Raw genomic sequence first — 16,125 nt, 5'->3', positions numbered from 1 at the left:
GGGCTTTCTCTTTCTTCCTTTTTTCCTGTTACCTTCTGTGCAGAGCAGTGTCGGTCACTAACGCTATTCCTATTGGAATTATGACTGACTGACAGCACCTCACTGTGATCAGGGGCTGTTGGGACCTGGTGTTTCCCCTGGGTGGGACCACAAGATTTATTCCTCTAAGCGAAGGACAAAAAGTCTCTCCTGATCCGTTCTCTGTCCTTCTCCTGCCTGCTGTGTGCCCCAGGAGGCTGACCTTGACAGACTGCATCATCCGGACTCCCTCACCTTCCGGCTTCTAGTTGGATGTGGCCAGTGGAAGCGCTGCAGGACATCAGAGGTAGGTCAGGGGATTTATCATGGTTTCGACAGTGGCTGCGTGTCCCTACAGTCCCTGCTGCACAGACCCTCTTCCACAGCCTTGACCCCTTGTGGTCCTGACAGCGCCATCCCCTCTCCTTGCCCCCTTGGTCTCCGTCTAATGCTAGTGTCTGGATGCTGCGTCATCATTATTGGTTCCTTTAGCCCTGCCCACATCGCGCAAAGAGGCCCTTCATTAACTTTCTTCAATTAAACCTTCTTTCTGTGCCATAGACTTCCTGCTGGGAGCCTGACTGATCTTCGGACCTTTAAGTAATTCAGCTTTACTGAAGCAAAAAGTTTAAGGTGGGAGGAAATGGTAAGAAAGGAAGCTGTACGGAGAGGGCGACCAGTTATGAGAGGCTTTGTGTACTGTGATAATGTCAGTTTTACACGCACGGGACAAGCTACCTAACCTCTCTGTACCTCAGTTTCGTCCCCTATAAAATAAGGATAATGATAGCACACACCTTTGGAGTGACTGTGAGGATTAGCTTAAAGAGCAGTGCCTGGCACAGCAAGTGATAGCGTTGTTAGGAACAGTGAGTGATTGCAGGGTTTTAAACAAGGAAGTGACCAGGTCAGATTTGGTGGTTCAGAAAGTTACTCTGGAGGAAATGTGGAGAAGGCGTGGGGTTTGTCAGTGAGCAAGTGGAATGAAACAAGACTAGAAGCAGGAACACCAGGAAGGGGACTACTGCAATAGTCTTAGCAATAATAATAATAATAATAACTTATGAAGAACTACCATCCAAACAAGGAATTAAAGAAAGAGGATGATATAGGTTACAAGAAACAGGAATTCCAACACAATATCTGGGATCTTCAGGAATTTCAATTTTGCTGAAGCCTGAATAGCAAGGAGGGGGTGAAGGAAGAGCCGCCCCTCCCCCAGCCCCACACCTACACTGTCTGGGGTCCAGAGAGGATCCTTCTAGCTCGCTGTCACTCTCTCCACCATTGCTCCCATCTTAATTCCTGATACGCGGACCATCCACATAGAGGATACTTCCAGAATCTTGGCCTCTCAGTTTCTTAAACTCCTCTCCCGCTCTGATCCTGATTCTCCGCCCTCCCTCAGCCACTCGCTTCCACAGTCTTACCCTAGACCTCGTCATTAACATGACTGCAATCTTCCCACGCCCAGATCTTCACCCCAAGCCTCCAAAATCTCCTCCGTCCTCACACTCAGTAGTGAGTTTGCTCCCGTTTTACCAAGGAAGCAGCAGCAGTCAGAAGAGAGCTTCTTCCACAATCACTCTGCCCGCCCACCAGCCTCTGTGCCCCCAAACTCTCCCCTCCTGCCTGTTCTCTGCTAAGTCATCCCAGAGACCCCGAGTTAATGGGTTAGGGGTGTGGCCTGGGCTGGAGATCTTTAAGTGCTCCCAGATGACTTTAACGTCCATCCAAGGTTGAAAACTGTTGCTGTAGATGAATGACCCGTGCTCTCCCCTCTTACCTACACAAGGACGTTGTTCCAGAAATCGTTCCCTCCCTCCCAGCATCATTCATTTGTCCCTCCACTGGCTCTTTCTTATCAGCTACGAACATGCTCTTAATTCTCCCAATTTAAAGAAAGCTTTTCCACCCCATTTCTCCCTCCAGCTACTGCTTCACTGCAAAACCTCTCTGAAGGGTACTTGTGTCTGTAATTCCTCTTCTTCCCTTTGCCCCATGGACCCACCAAGGCTGTTGCTATCACGTTCACCAACGGCCTCCTCAGGGCTATAGCCTGTGGCCGCTATAGCCTGTGGCCGCTGCTCGGTCTTCCACTTCAGTGACAATCGGCAAAATTTGTCACAGTGACCACTGCCTTCTCCCTAGAATGCGTCCTCAAACTGCCTTCCAGGATGCTACATTCTTCTGGTTTTCCTCCTAATTTGTGATGGACCCTTCTCATCCTTTCTTGGTTTCTCCTGTTATCTGACCCCTTAACACTGGACTGCCCCAAGGCTCAGGCTTTGGACCTCTTCCCTAACCATGTTCATTCTCTTGGGACCCTCATCCAGTCTTGTGGCATTAATACTTTCTAAACATTGACTGCTACGTGTACATTTCCAGCCTAAATGCCCGATGCCTACATCCAAGTGCCAACTGGACATCTCTTCTTGAATGTCTAGCAAGCATCTCACATGCATCACGTGCAGAATGGAGCCCCGACCTCTTCTCAAACACGCTCCTCCCGGCACTTGCTCCATGCCGTGAGTGCACGGCAGCTCCGTCCTCTGGGGGGGGGGGGGGGGGGCTCGGGCTCAGTCCTTGTAACCTGCAGGACTGCCACACCCAGGGTCAACCTGAGAGCAAATCCCAGTGGCTCTGCTTTCCTAATATACTCAGAATGCAACTATTTCTCACCATCTCTATTACTACCTTTTATTCAAATCCGGTCTCTGTATCACCTGAGTGATTGGACAGCCTCCCATCTGGCGTCCTCGCTCTTGCCTTGCCGCCTACCGTGACTGCTCAGCATGGCAGCCGTATTGGTCCAGTTCCACGTAAGTCAGATCATGTCTGTCCCGCTCAAACTCTCCAACATTTTCCCATCTCATTCACAGTAAAAGGCAAGGCTCTCAAAATAGCCTACAGAGCCCTGCGTGGTCCCTTCTCCCCGCCCCCCATCCACACATAGGCTATTATCTCTCTGACCTCAGAGCTTCCAGCTATACACAGGCCCGTAAACCCAGGGCCTTTGCACTGGGTGTTCCCTCCTGACCCCGCTCCCATAGCGAACTTTTCATCTCCCTTCCCTAGTTTTTATAAATTGAACTTTTTATTTGGGGATAATTGTCAATTCACATACAGCTGTAAGAAATAATACAGAGAGGCCCTGTTTATCCTTCAGTTTCTCCCAGTGGTGACCTCTTGCAAAACTGTTGTATAATATACAGTGAATATGTTGGTCATCTATGGCTACTGTAAAAATTACCACCAACTAGGTGACTTAAAGCAATAGAAATTTATTCTCTCACAATTCTGCAGGCGAGAAGTCCCAAACCAAGGTGTAGGCAGCGCCGTCTCCCCTTCCGGGGGCTCTAGGAGAGAATCTGCTCCTTGCTTTTTCCAGCTTCAGGTGGCTGGTCCGCTGCACCTTCCAATCCTCTGTCTTCACATCACCTTCTCCTGTGCGTGCGTGCCCACGCATGTGTAATCTCCTTCTGCCTCTCTCTTATAAGGACACTTGTAATGACATTTGAAGCCCACACGGATAATCCAGGATAATCTCCCGATCTCAAGATCCTTGATTTAATTACATCTGCAAAGATCTTTTCTCCAAAGAAGGCAGCATTTACAGGTTCTGGGCACTAGGTTTGGACCCACCTCTGGGAGCCATTACCAACTTCGCATAGCAGTGAAGACAGGACCATTCCCATCCCCACAGAATTCCTCAAGTTGCCCTTTATAGCCACACCCACTTCCCTCCCATCCCCACTCCCTCCTTAACACCTGGCAACCACTAATCTGTTCTCCATCCCTATAATTTTGTCATTTCAAGAATGTTATATAAATGGAATCACACAGTATGTAACATTCTGAAACTAGCTTTTTTCACTCAGCATGCTTACTTTGAGTGTCACCTGTGTAGTTGTATGTATCAATAGCTTATTCCTTTTCATTGCTTAGTGGGAGCCCATGGTATGGATATGCAAGTTTGTTTAACCCACCATTCACCTACCAAAGGACACTTGGGTGGCTTCCAAGTTGGGGCTATTATGAATAAAGCTGCTATGAACATTCATAGGCAGATTTTGAGGTGAACATAAGTTTTCATTTCTCTGGGACAAATGCCCAAGAGTGCAATTACTGTGTTAAGTGAGTGTTTAGTTTTATAAGAAAGTGCCAAACTGTGTTCCAGAGGACCAGTTTGCATTCCCACCAGTAATGTATGGGTGAGTTGTTCAGATTCTCTACATCTTCACTAGCATTAGGTATTGTCACTAGTTTTTATTTTAGCCATTCTGATAGTTTCTAGTCTAATGGTTAGAGGCAGTGAACAGCCTTCTATGGGCTTATTCGCCACCCTTATGTCCTCTTTGGTGAAATGTCTGTTCATGTCTTTTGCTCATTTTCTGATTGGATTGTATGGAGTTTTAAGCATTCTTTGTATAGTCTAAATACTAGTCATTTGTCTGATATGTGTTTTATACATATTTTCTCCTACCCTTTAGCTTTTATTGTCATCTTCTTAGCAGAGTCATTCAAGAGCAATTTTAAAAAATATTTATCAGTTTTTCCTTTTATGGATGGTGCATTTGGTGTCAAGTCAAAGAACTGTTCACCTTGCCCTAGATCCCAAAGATTTTCTCTGATATTTTTTCTAAGGGTTTTATAGTTTTATCTTTTACATTTAAATCTGTGATCCATTTTGAGTTAATGCTGTATAAGGTGTGAGAGTTAAGTGGAGTTCATTTTTATATCTTTGGATGTCCAGTTGTTCCCACACCATTTGGTGAAAGGTTATCTTTTCTCCATTGAATTGCTTTTGCACTTCTGTCAAAAATCAGTTGAGCATATTTGTGTGAGTTTATTTCTGGGTTCTCTGTTCTGTTCTATTGATCTACGTATCTATCCCTCTGCCAATATCACATTGTCTTGATTACTGTAGCTATAGAATAAGCCTCAACATGGGGGAGAGTGATTCTTCCACTTTATTCTTCTTTTTCAAAAATGTGTTAGGTACTCTAGTTCCTTTGCCTTTTTATATAAATTTTAAAATAATCTTCTCTTTATCTACAAAAACTCTTGCTGGGATTTTGATAGGAATTGAGTTAACCTGAATATCAATTTTGAAAGAACTGATGTCTTTACTAGGTCAAATCTTCCAAACCATCTACATGCTATGTCTCTCCATTTATTTCGGTTTTCTTTGATTTCTTTCATCATCATTGGGTAGTTTCAGCATATAAATCCTGCACATGTTACATTTACACTAAATAGTTCCATCTTTTGAGTAATTGTAGATGGTATATATTTTTTTAATTTCAGTGTCCACATGGTCATTGCTAGTACATAGAAATGCTATTGATTTTTGTGTCCTTTTATAATCTGTGGCCTTGCAGAACTCACTTATTAGTTCTAGGAGGTTTGTTTGTTTGTGGGCTTTTTTTTAAAGATTTATTGGGATTCTCTGTGTAGACAGTCACGTCATCTTCAAATAGGGATACTTTTATTTCTTCTTTAAGATTTCTATGTCTTTTCTTTCCTTTTTTTGCCTTGTTACTCTGGCTAGAACTTCCAGCAATGTGTTGAATAAGAGTAACGAGAGTGGACATTTTTGCCTTTTTCTGGATCTTAGGGGAAAAGCATTCAGTTTTTCACAGTTAAGTGTAGTGTTAGGTCAAGGTGTTCTGTAGATGCCCTTTATCAAGTTGAGGAAGTTCCCTCTATTCCAATTTTTCTGAGAGTTCTCATGATGAATGGGTGTTGAATTCTGTCAAATGCTTTCTCTGCATTGATTGATGTGATCATTTGATTTTACTTCTTTAGCTTGTTAATATGGTAGGTTACATTGATAGAGTTTTTTAAAAATATTTATTTAGTTATTTATTTTGGCTGCTCCGGGTCTTAGTCGCAACACGCGGGATCTTTGTTGCAGCACGCGGACTTCTTATTTGTGGCATGAGCACTCTTAGTTGCAGCATGCATGAGGGATCTAGTTCCCCGACCAGGGATCGAACCCGGGCCCCCTGCATTGGGAGGGCAGAGTCTTACCCACTGGACCAACAGGGAAGTCCCAACATTCGTAGTTTTGTTTTTGTTTTTTTTTTTGCAGTACGCGGGCCTCTCACCGCTGTGGTCTCTCCCGTTGCGGAGCACAGGCTCCGGACGCGCAGGCTCAGCGGCCATGGCTCACGGGCCCAGCCGCTCCGCGGCACGTGGGATCCTCCCAGACCAGGGCACGAACCTGTGCCCCCTGCATCGGCAGGCAGACTCCCAACCACTGCGCCACCAGGGAAGCCCGATAGATGTTTTAACATTGAAGCAGCCTTGCATGCCTGGAATGAACATCTCACATATTTTTCTTACTTGGTGTCTATCTTTCCCATTTGAAGTCAAGTTCCTAGCAGGAAGAAACTTTTTAGTTCATTTTATTCATTGCTGTATCCTAGTGCCCAGAACAACACCAGGCATGCAGTAAGCTCTCGACACCGACCGACTCGTCGAATGAATGAAAGAACAGTAGAGCTGTGAAGAGAATTCCCCAGATTAACGTGAAGGGAGATTCCAGGATGACAGCTGTGGGCAGCCAGTCCAGGTGGAACAGGTCAGAAGGCCCCAGAAAAGCCTATAGAGCCTGAATGCCCTGAGAAGAGGTCTGGTTAGTCTGCAGAGCTTTGGGGTTGATGCGATAAGTACGTAGAAAACTAAGCAAACAAACAAACAGGCATTTTTATAAAAAAGGTAATTATGATTGTGGTGCATCCACACAATGGAATATTATTCTAAAAAGAAATGAGCCCTCAAGCCACAAGGAGACATGGAAGGAGGAGCCTTAAGTGCACATTTCGAAGTGAAAGAAGCCAATCTGAAAAAGCTACATCCTGTATGACTCTAACTATATGACATTCTGAAAAAGGCAAAGCTATGGAAACAGTTAAAGATCAGTGGTGGCCCGGGGTTAGGAGAGGGAAAGATGAACAGACAGCACGGAGGATTTCAGGCAGTGAAACTACTCTGGATGGCACTATAATGCTGGACACGTGTCCTTGTACGTTTATCCAAATCCAGAGAATGTACAACACCAAGAGCGAGCCCTCATGTAAACTATGGACTTCGGGCGATTGTGATGTGTCAGTGTATGTTTATCAGTAGTTACCAGTGTAACCCTCTGCTGGGGGATGTCGATGACGGGGGAGGCCGTGTGTTGGGGTGGGGGGGCTCAGGGGTATATGGGAAACTTTCTACTCCATTTTGCTGTGAATCTAAAATTGCTCTAAAAAATAAAGTATTTTTTAAGCTAATTATGAACTCCAGAGAAAACAAAAGTTGCCCAGGAGAAGAAGAGAACTCACAGTTCGCTCTATGGGTTCAGTCAGGACCACGTCCAGGTATTTGTGGCGTCTGAAGTTTATACAATTGAGGGAGGACTCTTTAAGAAAAGAAAAGCACTGGGCTTCCCTGGTGGCGCAGTGGTTGAGAGCCCGCCTGCCGATGCAGGGGACGCGGGTTCGTGCCCCGGTCCGGGAAGATCCCACATGCCGCGGAGCGTCTGGGCCCGTGAGCCATGGCCGCTGAGCCTGTGCTCCGCAACGGGAGAGGCCGCAACAGTGAGAGGCCCGCGTACCGAAAAGAAAGAAAAGAAAAGTAAAGCACTAAATCAGAAAAAATCTGATTACCTCTTAGAGCATTTTCTGGAATCTTTGTACCTTCCCTGTCCTGGTCTGTGGGTATGTTTGGGGTATAATGAAGCAGGGAGGGGGCTGACGAGTCCTGAAAACCCCAAGGAAAGCCCAGAACTCCAGAAGGTACAGCAGCCCCTTGCTGGTGCCCACCAGCCTGGGACAAAGCACAGACTCCTGGGCGAGCACCCCGGACCCCCGCACCGGGCAGGCTCCTTCACCTGCCCCTTCAGTTCACCAGGCCGGTGCCCGGCTCCTCAAGACTCAGCTCCATCAGAACCATTTTTCTTAGATTCCATATGTATGTGTTAGCATATACGGTATTTGTTTTTCTCTTTCTGACTTACTTCACTCTGTATGACAGACTCTAGGTCCATCCACCTCACTACAAATAACTCAATTTCGTGTCTTTTTAGGGCTGAGATTAAAGATGCAGTTGTAGAGAATGGACTTGAAGACCCGGCGGGGTGGGGAGGGTAAGCTGGGACGAGGTGAGAGGGCAGCATGGACATATATACACTACCAAACGTAAAATAGATAGCTAGTGGGAAGCAGCCGCATAGCACAGGGAGATCAGCTCTGTGCTTTGTGACCACCTAGAGGGGTGGGATAGGGAGGGTGGGAGGGAGACGCAAGAGGGAGGGGATATGGGGATATATGTATACTATACGTATAGCTGATTCACTTTGTTATACAGCAGAAGCTAACACACCATTGTAAAGCAATTATACTCTAATAAAGATGTTAAAAAAAAAAAAAAAAGACTCAGCACCAAGGCTGCCTCTTCCATGAACGAACTCCCCACCCTCTTCCCCAGAGTTGCCTGCAGGGGGCATGGGAAGAAGCCCAACCGTCATGGATTCGAACCCCAGCTCTGCCACGAGTGAGTTACATGGCCTCGGACGTGTCACTTGACCTCCCAGAACTTCGTGTTTTATCTTCTGTAAGTGCAAATAATAATGTCCGTCCTGCAGGGCTGTTGGCAAGAACAAACACCTGATATAATGCTGGACACGTGGTGAGGGTGAGGAAACACGTCTTTCTTACTTTTTTTTGGCGGGGGGTGGGGCACGCGGCATGTGGGATCTTAGTTCCCTGACCAGGGCTTGAACCCGTGCCCCTCTGCAATGGAAGCGTGGAGTCTTAACCACTGGACCACCAGGGAAATCTCACATCTTTCTTACTTTCTAGTAGCATTAAAAAAATTTTTTTAATCGTGGTAAAATACAAATAAAAGAAAATTTACCATCTTAACCAGGTTTTAAGTGTACAGTTCTGTGGCATTAACTACGATCACATCGTTAATCACCACCATCCATCCACAGAACTGTTTTCGTCTAGCAACACAAATTCTGTCCCCATTAACACTCACTCCCCATTCCTGCTTCCCCACAGTCCCTGGCACCCTCCGTTCTACTTGCCGTACCCCCCCCCAGCATTGGGGCTGGCCTCTGTGACTGGACTCCTTCCTTCTACCTGGTGTAGTGAGCTATTTACCTATATTAATCCCCCACCTGGTCCAGCGGCATCTCATATCCCTGCCCCACAGAGCCTAGTACAGGGCCAGGCCCACAGTAATACCAGATCCAGGAAGAAGTGCAGAATGCCTGAGGGAGATGAACAGACAAAGGGTCCCGTATGGGTTCATGGGTTTGTGGTCTGATTTTACATAGTGGGTGCTCAGAAAATATTGAAAGTCTAAAAGATGATATAAACGATTTTTGTAAACTTCAACGTATTTTTTGAACGGGTAAAGTATTCTAAATTCAAAAGCCACAAAAGAAAACACAGTGGAAAGTAAGGTCCCTCCACCTCCGTCCTCCAGCCCCTCACCAGAGGCAGCTGCTGTGACCAGTTTCTCCTGTATCTGTCCAGAGGCGTGTGTGTGTGTGTGTGTGTGTGTGTTCGTGCACTTACACACACACACACACCAGCACGCTTTACACAGTGTTCTGCACATTTTCCTTTCATTCTCTTGTCTCATCTTTGAGATCCGTCTCTATCCTTCTCTATCAGTACATAGAGGGTTTCCCTACTGGTCTTTTTGCCTTGTTTCGTTTTGTCTTTTGTTTTTGTCCACACTGCACAGCCTGTAGGATCTTAGTTCCCCCACCAGAGATCGAACCCGGGCCCTTCAGCAATGAAAGCCCAGAATCCTAACCACTGGACCGCCAGGGAATTCCCTCCCTGCTCTTTGACAGATTCATTGAGTGGTGTATTTATCTTGTCACCTGTTTACCCTGGTCACGTGAGTTGTTTACTATGTCACCTGTTGATGAACCTTCGGACGTTTCCAAATTCTTGCTGTTCAAGCAGTACAGGGAACAACCCCAGGTCTCACTCACGAATGATTGAGTTTTGTTTATAGCTGTGTGTATGTGTTAATCCCAAACTCCTAATTTATCCCTCCCCCCTCCCATTTGGTAACCGTGTTTGTTTTCTATGTCTGTGAGTCTCTTTCTGTTTTGTAAATAAGTTCATTTGTACCATTTTTTTTAGATTCCACATATAAGTGGTTATCATATGATGTTTGTCTTTCTCTGTTGCAGGCAACAGAATCGTTTTCAGCCTTAGAAGGAAAGAAATTCTGACCCATGCTACAGCATGGATAAACCTTGAGGACTTTATACTAAGTGAAATCAGCCAGTAACATAAGGGCAAATACTGTATGATATCATTCATATGAGGTATTCAGAGTACTCAGATTCACAGAGACAGAGAGCCCGTGGGGCGACCAGAGCGGCCTATCTAGCTGGACGTCCAGAAAGGGCTTCTCTTGGCCGCCAGAGTCCCTGCAGAGACAGGAGTAAAGCTGGGAGGAACCCAGATTAGACTATGAGTGTCAAGTGCATAATGGGGTGGGGGGCATGGGTCAGAGCCTGTCCCTGAACCTGGAGTGGAACCGAAGCCCCCTCCCCACCCCACAGGGTGTGTGTGTGTGTGTTTGTGTGTGCGTGTGTATGGTCCTAGAGTAGGTAACGCCTGCGGTCACATCAGACGCTCTGACGGTCTATGTGAATCCACGGGCGCGTAGGTGCATCCACAGACCCGAAGGCACATCTGTGCACAGACTGCAGATCACAGTGGGCCCGGCAAGGGCGCGCCGCGGTGCTCCTAGCCTGGCGATCACATATTCGGATGGATGGGGCGATGCTGCCTGCTCTGATCCCTAACTCATTATTAAGCTCCTCGCTCTTTGCAGACGCTCCCTGCGCCTCCCCCGCTCACGGCTGCGGCGGCGCAGGCGCCGGGGCCGAGCCGAGCGCCGAGCTGGGAGCGAGCAGCCGCGCTCCGGGCCAGGGTCCCGGGGGAGCAGGTGAGCGACCCGCGCCGCGCGGTCCCCAGGCCCTTGGAGGAGACGCCGCGCCGCCGCGCCGCGCCGGCAGCCCGGCCTTCCCTGCTTGGCAGTACCCGTCTTGCTTCTGTTGGCATCACCCCTCCTTCCCTTGCCTGGCATCCCTCCGCCCCCCTGCCTGGTATCTCCTCTCCTCCCGTCTGCCTGGCGTCCCTCCCCCCACCCCGTCTGGCATCTACCCCCTCCTCCCCTTCCTGGCACCTTCCCCTTACCTCGCACCCCCTTCGCCCTGCCTGGCTTCTTCCTCCCCTTCTCCTTTCCTGATCCCCCCCCCCCACTACTGACTCTCACCTCCCCCCACTCCCTTTCTTGCCCCTCTTCCCTGCCTGGCGAACTCCCATCCCGCCTCCTCTCTGGTTCTCCCCTTCCTCCCCCCTGCCTGGCATCTCTGCCTCCTCCCCCTACCTGGTACCTTCCCCTCCTCCCTCCCCTGCATTTGCCCTCCTCCCCACGCCTGTCACCTCCTCACTGCCTAGCACTTTCCCATCCCTCTGACTGGCATCCTCTCCCTCCCCCCCTCCCCCCCTCCCTGGCCTCCCCCCCCTGCGTCTCCCACCTCCCCCCTGCCTGGCCCCTCCCCTCCTTCCCCTCCCCTCCTCCCCACCGCCTGGCACCTGCCCTGTCTCCACTTGGCATCCTCTTGCCTGGACACCTCGCTCCCTTCAGATTGTCCCTCTGTCTCCCACCTTCCTGCAGGGCACGTCCTCCCAGCCCTGGGCTGCTAACATCTCCCCTGCTGGCATCTTCCTCCTCTCCTTGCCTCCCCTTCCTCCTCACCTTCTCACAGTGGCCCTCTGGCCAACACCAACTACACGTGACCCTGAACTGCTCTCAAGCCCCGCCCCCGTAGGTACAGCGCTGCCCCCCCATCCCCCACTCCCCACCATCTGCCCAGGGGCTCCAGCTCACAAGTTGGGCTCTGACCCCAGCCCACAGTCGTCCTGCTCTTGCATGGGGGTGAAACCAGGCTGTGCACACAGGGAGGGTTCCACGTGAGCTGAGCAGAGTACAGAGCAGGTCAGCTCTACCTGCCGGCCACCCCTAGACTCCCTTGGGATGTCCCTGAGCTCCAGAAGTCGTCCAGGTCCCAAGCTGGCTGGTGGTCCTCCTCCAGCTATTGCCAAGGCCCCCAGGTTTGCATGCCCCGCCAGGGCCTGAGCTCTGCCTGGATCCTCTGCTCTCGTCCATCTGACTGTGTCCTGCAGGACCCACCTCTGACGGCTTCCTGCTCTCACACTGCTCCCACCCCACACTCCTCCTCGTGCCACCCAGCCGGGCTGGCCCTCGCCTGCCCCCTCGTCCCTTCCTGCACACCTCCTGCCTTCCTCAGACCGTGCCAGGGAGTGGGTCCATGCAACAGGCCCCTCAGCATCCTCAGGCCCATTGTGAGTCTGCCTCTGGGGCTTGGGGTCTGGCCCGCCCCTCCCACTGCCCTCTCCTTTCAGATCCTCCTCAGAATGGCCCTTGGCGCTGCAGGCACGGTAGGCTCTGGGCCCGGGCACCGAGGGGGCACTGGATGACTCCCCCACTGCAGGACACAGCCACCTATGACTCCAGGCCTTCAGCACCCACCCGCCGTGGCACAGGTAGGCGCTGTTTCCCCCACCAGCCCAGCAGCAGGAGCCCTGGGGCTCCACTGAGAGCTGGTGGCTCTCAGCCTCTGGTCACGCTCCATGGCCCCCTCTTGGCACTTCTGCCCCCATCTGGACCCGTGGCGGTGCCTCTTCTCATCCCCTGTGACAGCTGGAGCCTCTGCCCAGACACTGCTGCCGGCTACCGCCACCGTCGCCTTCCCTCTTGCTTAGGGCGCCCTTACCTCCCGCCGTCCCTGGGCCCTGCCTCTCAAAGCCATTGCAGACAGGGACGGGTGAGCCTGAAGCCAAGGTTTTGGTTCCTGTGAAAATGGTCTAGTGCTCTGGCTTGTTCCACTTCCTCCCCAACCCCAGACCCCCAGACACACCTCCTTGCCCTCATGTGTAAGTGAGTGCACCCATGTGCCCAACACCCCCCACACACGTGTGCACACATGCTTTCTGCCAGTCGGGAGGAACAGGAACCTGCTGAGCCCTGGCACAACTTGGGCTCCAGAAACCTACCCCCAAACACGTACGGCGAACACCTGAAAGGCTTCCAGGCCACAGGCAGGGCTTTGTTCGGGTCAGGAGGGGTGCTGGTGGCATCCCGATTCAGGGCCTCCGGGGCAGCCAGCCCTGCACTGGCTCAGAGGCACTCTCAGGCCTATTGTACATCAGTTGGACCCTCCTGAGCCTCCTCTGGGCAGCGTGAGAGGAGGACAGCCTAGCTAGTCCCACGTTGGGTGCCCCTGGTCCAGGAGGAAGTGCTGAGTCCCCACGTGAAAGGCCACCTGCCCCAGAGCCCCATCCATCTGTGGGGAGGGAGGGGTTGGAGCTGGGTCTGAAGCCTGCAGTCTGGTCTGAGCTCTGCCTGTCCAGCCCCACCCGTCACTTTGGCCACCTCAGCGGTGGGAGTCACCTGGCAACATATGGGGTGCTCTCAGGGCCCTGGAGGTGTGAGGGACCCAGTCCCCGCCCTCAGGCTGGCAGTCCAGGATGGGGAGCAGACTTGGCCACCCCACAGGAAGTGCCAGAGTGGATGACTCAGGCCTCCGGGCTCTGACAAGGGAGACGTCAGGAAAGCCCTTCGTAGGGGCAATTTGAAGTTGGCTTTCAGAGAACAGGAAGGTGGGGTAGGCTGGTGACTCGGGGGCAGGGGGTGGGCTGGATGAGAGTGCTTTTCTCAGCTTCTCCTCCCTGAGAAGGGGCAGAGGAACTTGCTTTCCTGCCTGGGCCACTCTGAAGGCCAGGGCAGCCCTGCTGCCTCTCTACCCCGCACCCCTCTGGCCGGTTGGCCCAGGGCGGAGTGGTGCAGGGCACTGGCTGCAGGGGGAGCCTGGCTGGCCCAGAGCTGGAAAAGCACTGGATGGCAGAGAGACCATAACCGGGTGCTGGGCACCACGGACACACGTGCAGTTCATCAGGGCCCCCAGACGAAGGTCCGACCCACTGGCCCACAACCTAACCACTGCCCTAGGTTAAGTGCAAAAGTGTTCCTTAGCTCGTGGGGTTGGTTTTTAAATGCAGACTCCTAGGGAAAAGGTGTGAGCTAGTATACTAGATACATTCTTCCCGGGCAGCTCTAAAGTTCTGGGGTGTCTGAAGGTGGAAGCCAGGTCGAGTGGGGGGGCTGGCTGATGGGGAGGCAGCTCGGGTCCCTGGGAGGTACAGCAGAGCCAGGCCCTTTCGTAGTGAATCCTTGTAAATCAGCACAGCTGATTTGGGGTGCACTGAGATAAGCCCTCAGGGGCTCCCCAGCAGCAGTAGGTGGGTACCCTGGGCTGTTTCTGTCCTTGCCCAAGGGGGATGATCTACCTGAAGGGATGGGCGGTGGGGGAGGGGAGGCTTGAGAAGACTGGGGGGTTGGGAGGCTCTGGGAGCAGTGAGTACTTCGTAGTGACACCTGGTCCCCGAGTGGCCCCAATCACGAGGTTCAGTCTAGGATTCCTGGGGAGTCAGGAGCCCCGACCTCCCCATGTGATGAAGGTGGTGAGGGGTGAGGTGCTGGGGGAAGTTTCTGGCATTTTCTTTTGGAGTCACGTTGACGTAAACTTGGCCTTCATTCCGCGCATGGGTTGCAGGCGGGGAGCCGACTTTGACGCCCGGTGGCTCGGGCACGTGCTGTCATTTGGATGCTCACAGGCCCCATGCTAGCGTCTAGACAGCACGGGCGGGCGGCATGGGCCAGGCGTGCAGCAGCTGGAGGCTGTCTTCGCCCTGAGTGCCTGCGGTGTGATTGCAAGTGAGAGCTCGTTGTTAGTGAGCGTTAAGTGGCAGAGGTAATGAGCTGGGGTGGCACCAGGGGGAGGTGTCACCGGAGGACGCAGAGCCGCAGACACGCAGGATGAGCAAATGGCTCTCCTCTTTGGTTGGACTTTGAGCCCTCTTGAATCGCTGCTCCAGAGGGTCCATGGGGGGCATTCAGCTGAGGGAGGCTTTGGGGGCGGGGCTGTGGCTCTTTGGGATATGCAGACCCTCGGTAACTCGTAGGGACCCTACGGGGGAGTATTTGGGCCCCCATAGCACACCTCAGCCTGGCCCACCTCTCGATTTGCTTCCTAAGCTGTGAAACCCATTTCTCTGTGCCCCAAACTCACTTCCAGGAAATTTGAGAAACTGTCTCATGAGCATGTGGCCACTCATGCCTTTACTGGAATTTACAAACTTGGATCATCTCCCATGTCAACCTTCTTTCCAGACTGAAGAACATTCTGGGGCTTGGAGTGAGGAACAGTATGCTGTGAGGGGGGCGGGGGAGAAAAGATGCAGGAAGATGTACTCGCTTCATTCCAAAAGAGCTTGAGGTAGTTTGCAAAGACACACATAGTGAGGAAATCAGGACAGAGGAGCGCAGGGTAAGGAAAGGATGTTGTAGCCAAGGATGAGGTGAGCAGACAACACGCAAACCATGAGGCCCGGAGCCCCCTCCCACAGCGGGGACACATGAGGGGTTACACTGCCTGTGGGACAAAAGTCAAACCATTTGCCCCGAATGACTGTGATTTCTGGCCATGAGACCCCGAGAAGTGTCTCCTGTGTGCTGACATGCAGGGGATTCTGTGTGACAAGTTAAGCGATATCCTCAACAATTCCACAGCAGTTTCCTCGGGCTAAGCCCAGGGCTGACAGAACATCACACGGCTGTGCAAATACTGCTGACCGTGCTGGATCCAGAGATAAAATTTAGAACAGCTAGAAGAATGCATTGCCTGTTAACATTTACAACAAAGTTTCCAATGAATATCAGGCAGCAGGCAAGTTTATTTAAAATTGGGAATCAAGTACAGAGTTATCAATACATTCTTGGGGTAAGGGGACTCTCCTCATAGGAAAATGAAGACCTTGATCCGCATGTGTGCCCAACAGGTGAGCTTGGGTACAGGGAGGGACCAGTCACACCCCTTACCCCCAGGTCCTGAACCCACTGAGAACTAGACACAAATGGCAGGCATTTATCCACTTTATGGCAGGGAAAGCTGGACTGAAGAAAGAAGCCTGAACCTGAAGCCCAGAG

General features: G+C 51.2%; 1 protein-coding gene and 1 long non-coding RNA gene across 2 annotated transcripts in view; both read left to right on the top strand.

The window, feature by feature from the left end:
- The window catches only part of LOC114901522, a 32,653-nt gene extending 27,697 nt beyond the window's left edge, over window positions 1–4,956 (top strand). The window contains exon 3 of the long non-coding RNA XR_003795186.1: window positions 233–4,956. This is a non-coding gene — a long non-coding RNA (uncharacterized LOC114901522). The remainder of the gene's footprint in view (window positions 1–232) is intronic.
- Window positions 4,957–10,932: 5,976 nt separating this feature from the next.
- The window catches only part of SMARCD3 (SWI/SNF related, matrix associated, actin dependent regulator of chromatin, subfamily d, member 3), a 32,789-nt gene continuing 27,596 nt past the window's right edge, over window positions 10,933–16,125 (top strand). Inside the window, exons 1-2 of the mRNA XM_029233674.1 lie at window positions 10,933–10,998; window positions 12,483–12,623. Coding sequence (XP_029089507.1) covers window positions 12,585–12,623 — 39 coding nt within the window. The 5' untranslated portion in view covers window positions 10,933–10,998; window positions 12,483–12,584. The remainder of the gene's footprint in view (window positions 10,999–12,482; window positions 12,624–16,125) is intronic.

This window comes from Monodon monoceros, unplaced genomic scaffold (assembly GCF_005190385.1).
Source record: "Monodon monoceros isolate NGI ecotype Baffin Bay Population unplaced genomic scaffold, NGI_Narwhal_1 Super_Scaffold_2, whole genome shotgun sequence".
Taxonomy (NCBI): domain Eukaryota; kingdom Metazoa; phylum Chordata; class Mammalia; order Artiodactyla; family Monodontidae; genus Monodon; species Monodon monoceros.
The sequence above is the reverse complement of the archived record's forward strand: the minus strand, read 5'-3'. Positions and strand labels throughout refer to the sequence as shown.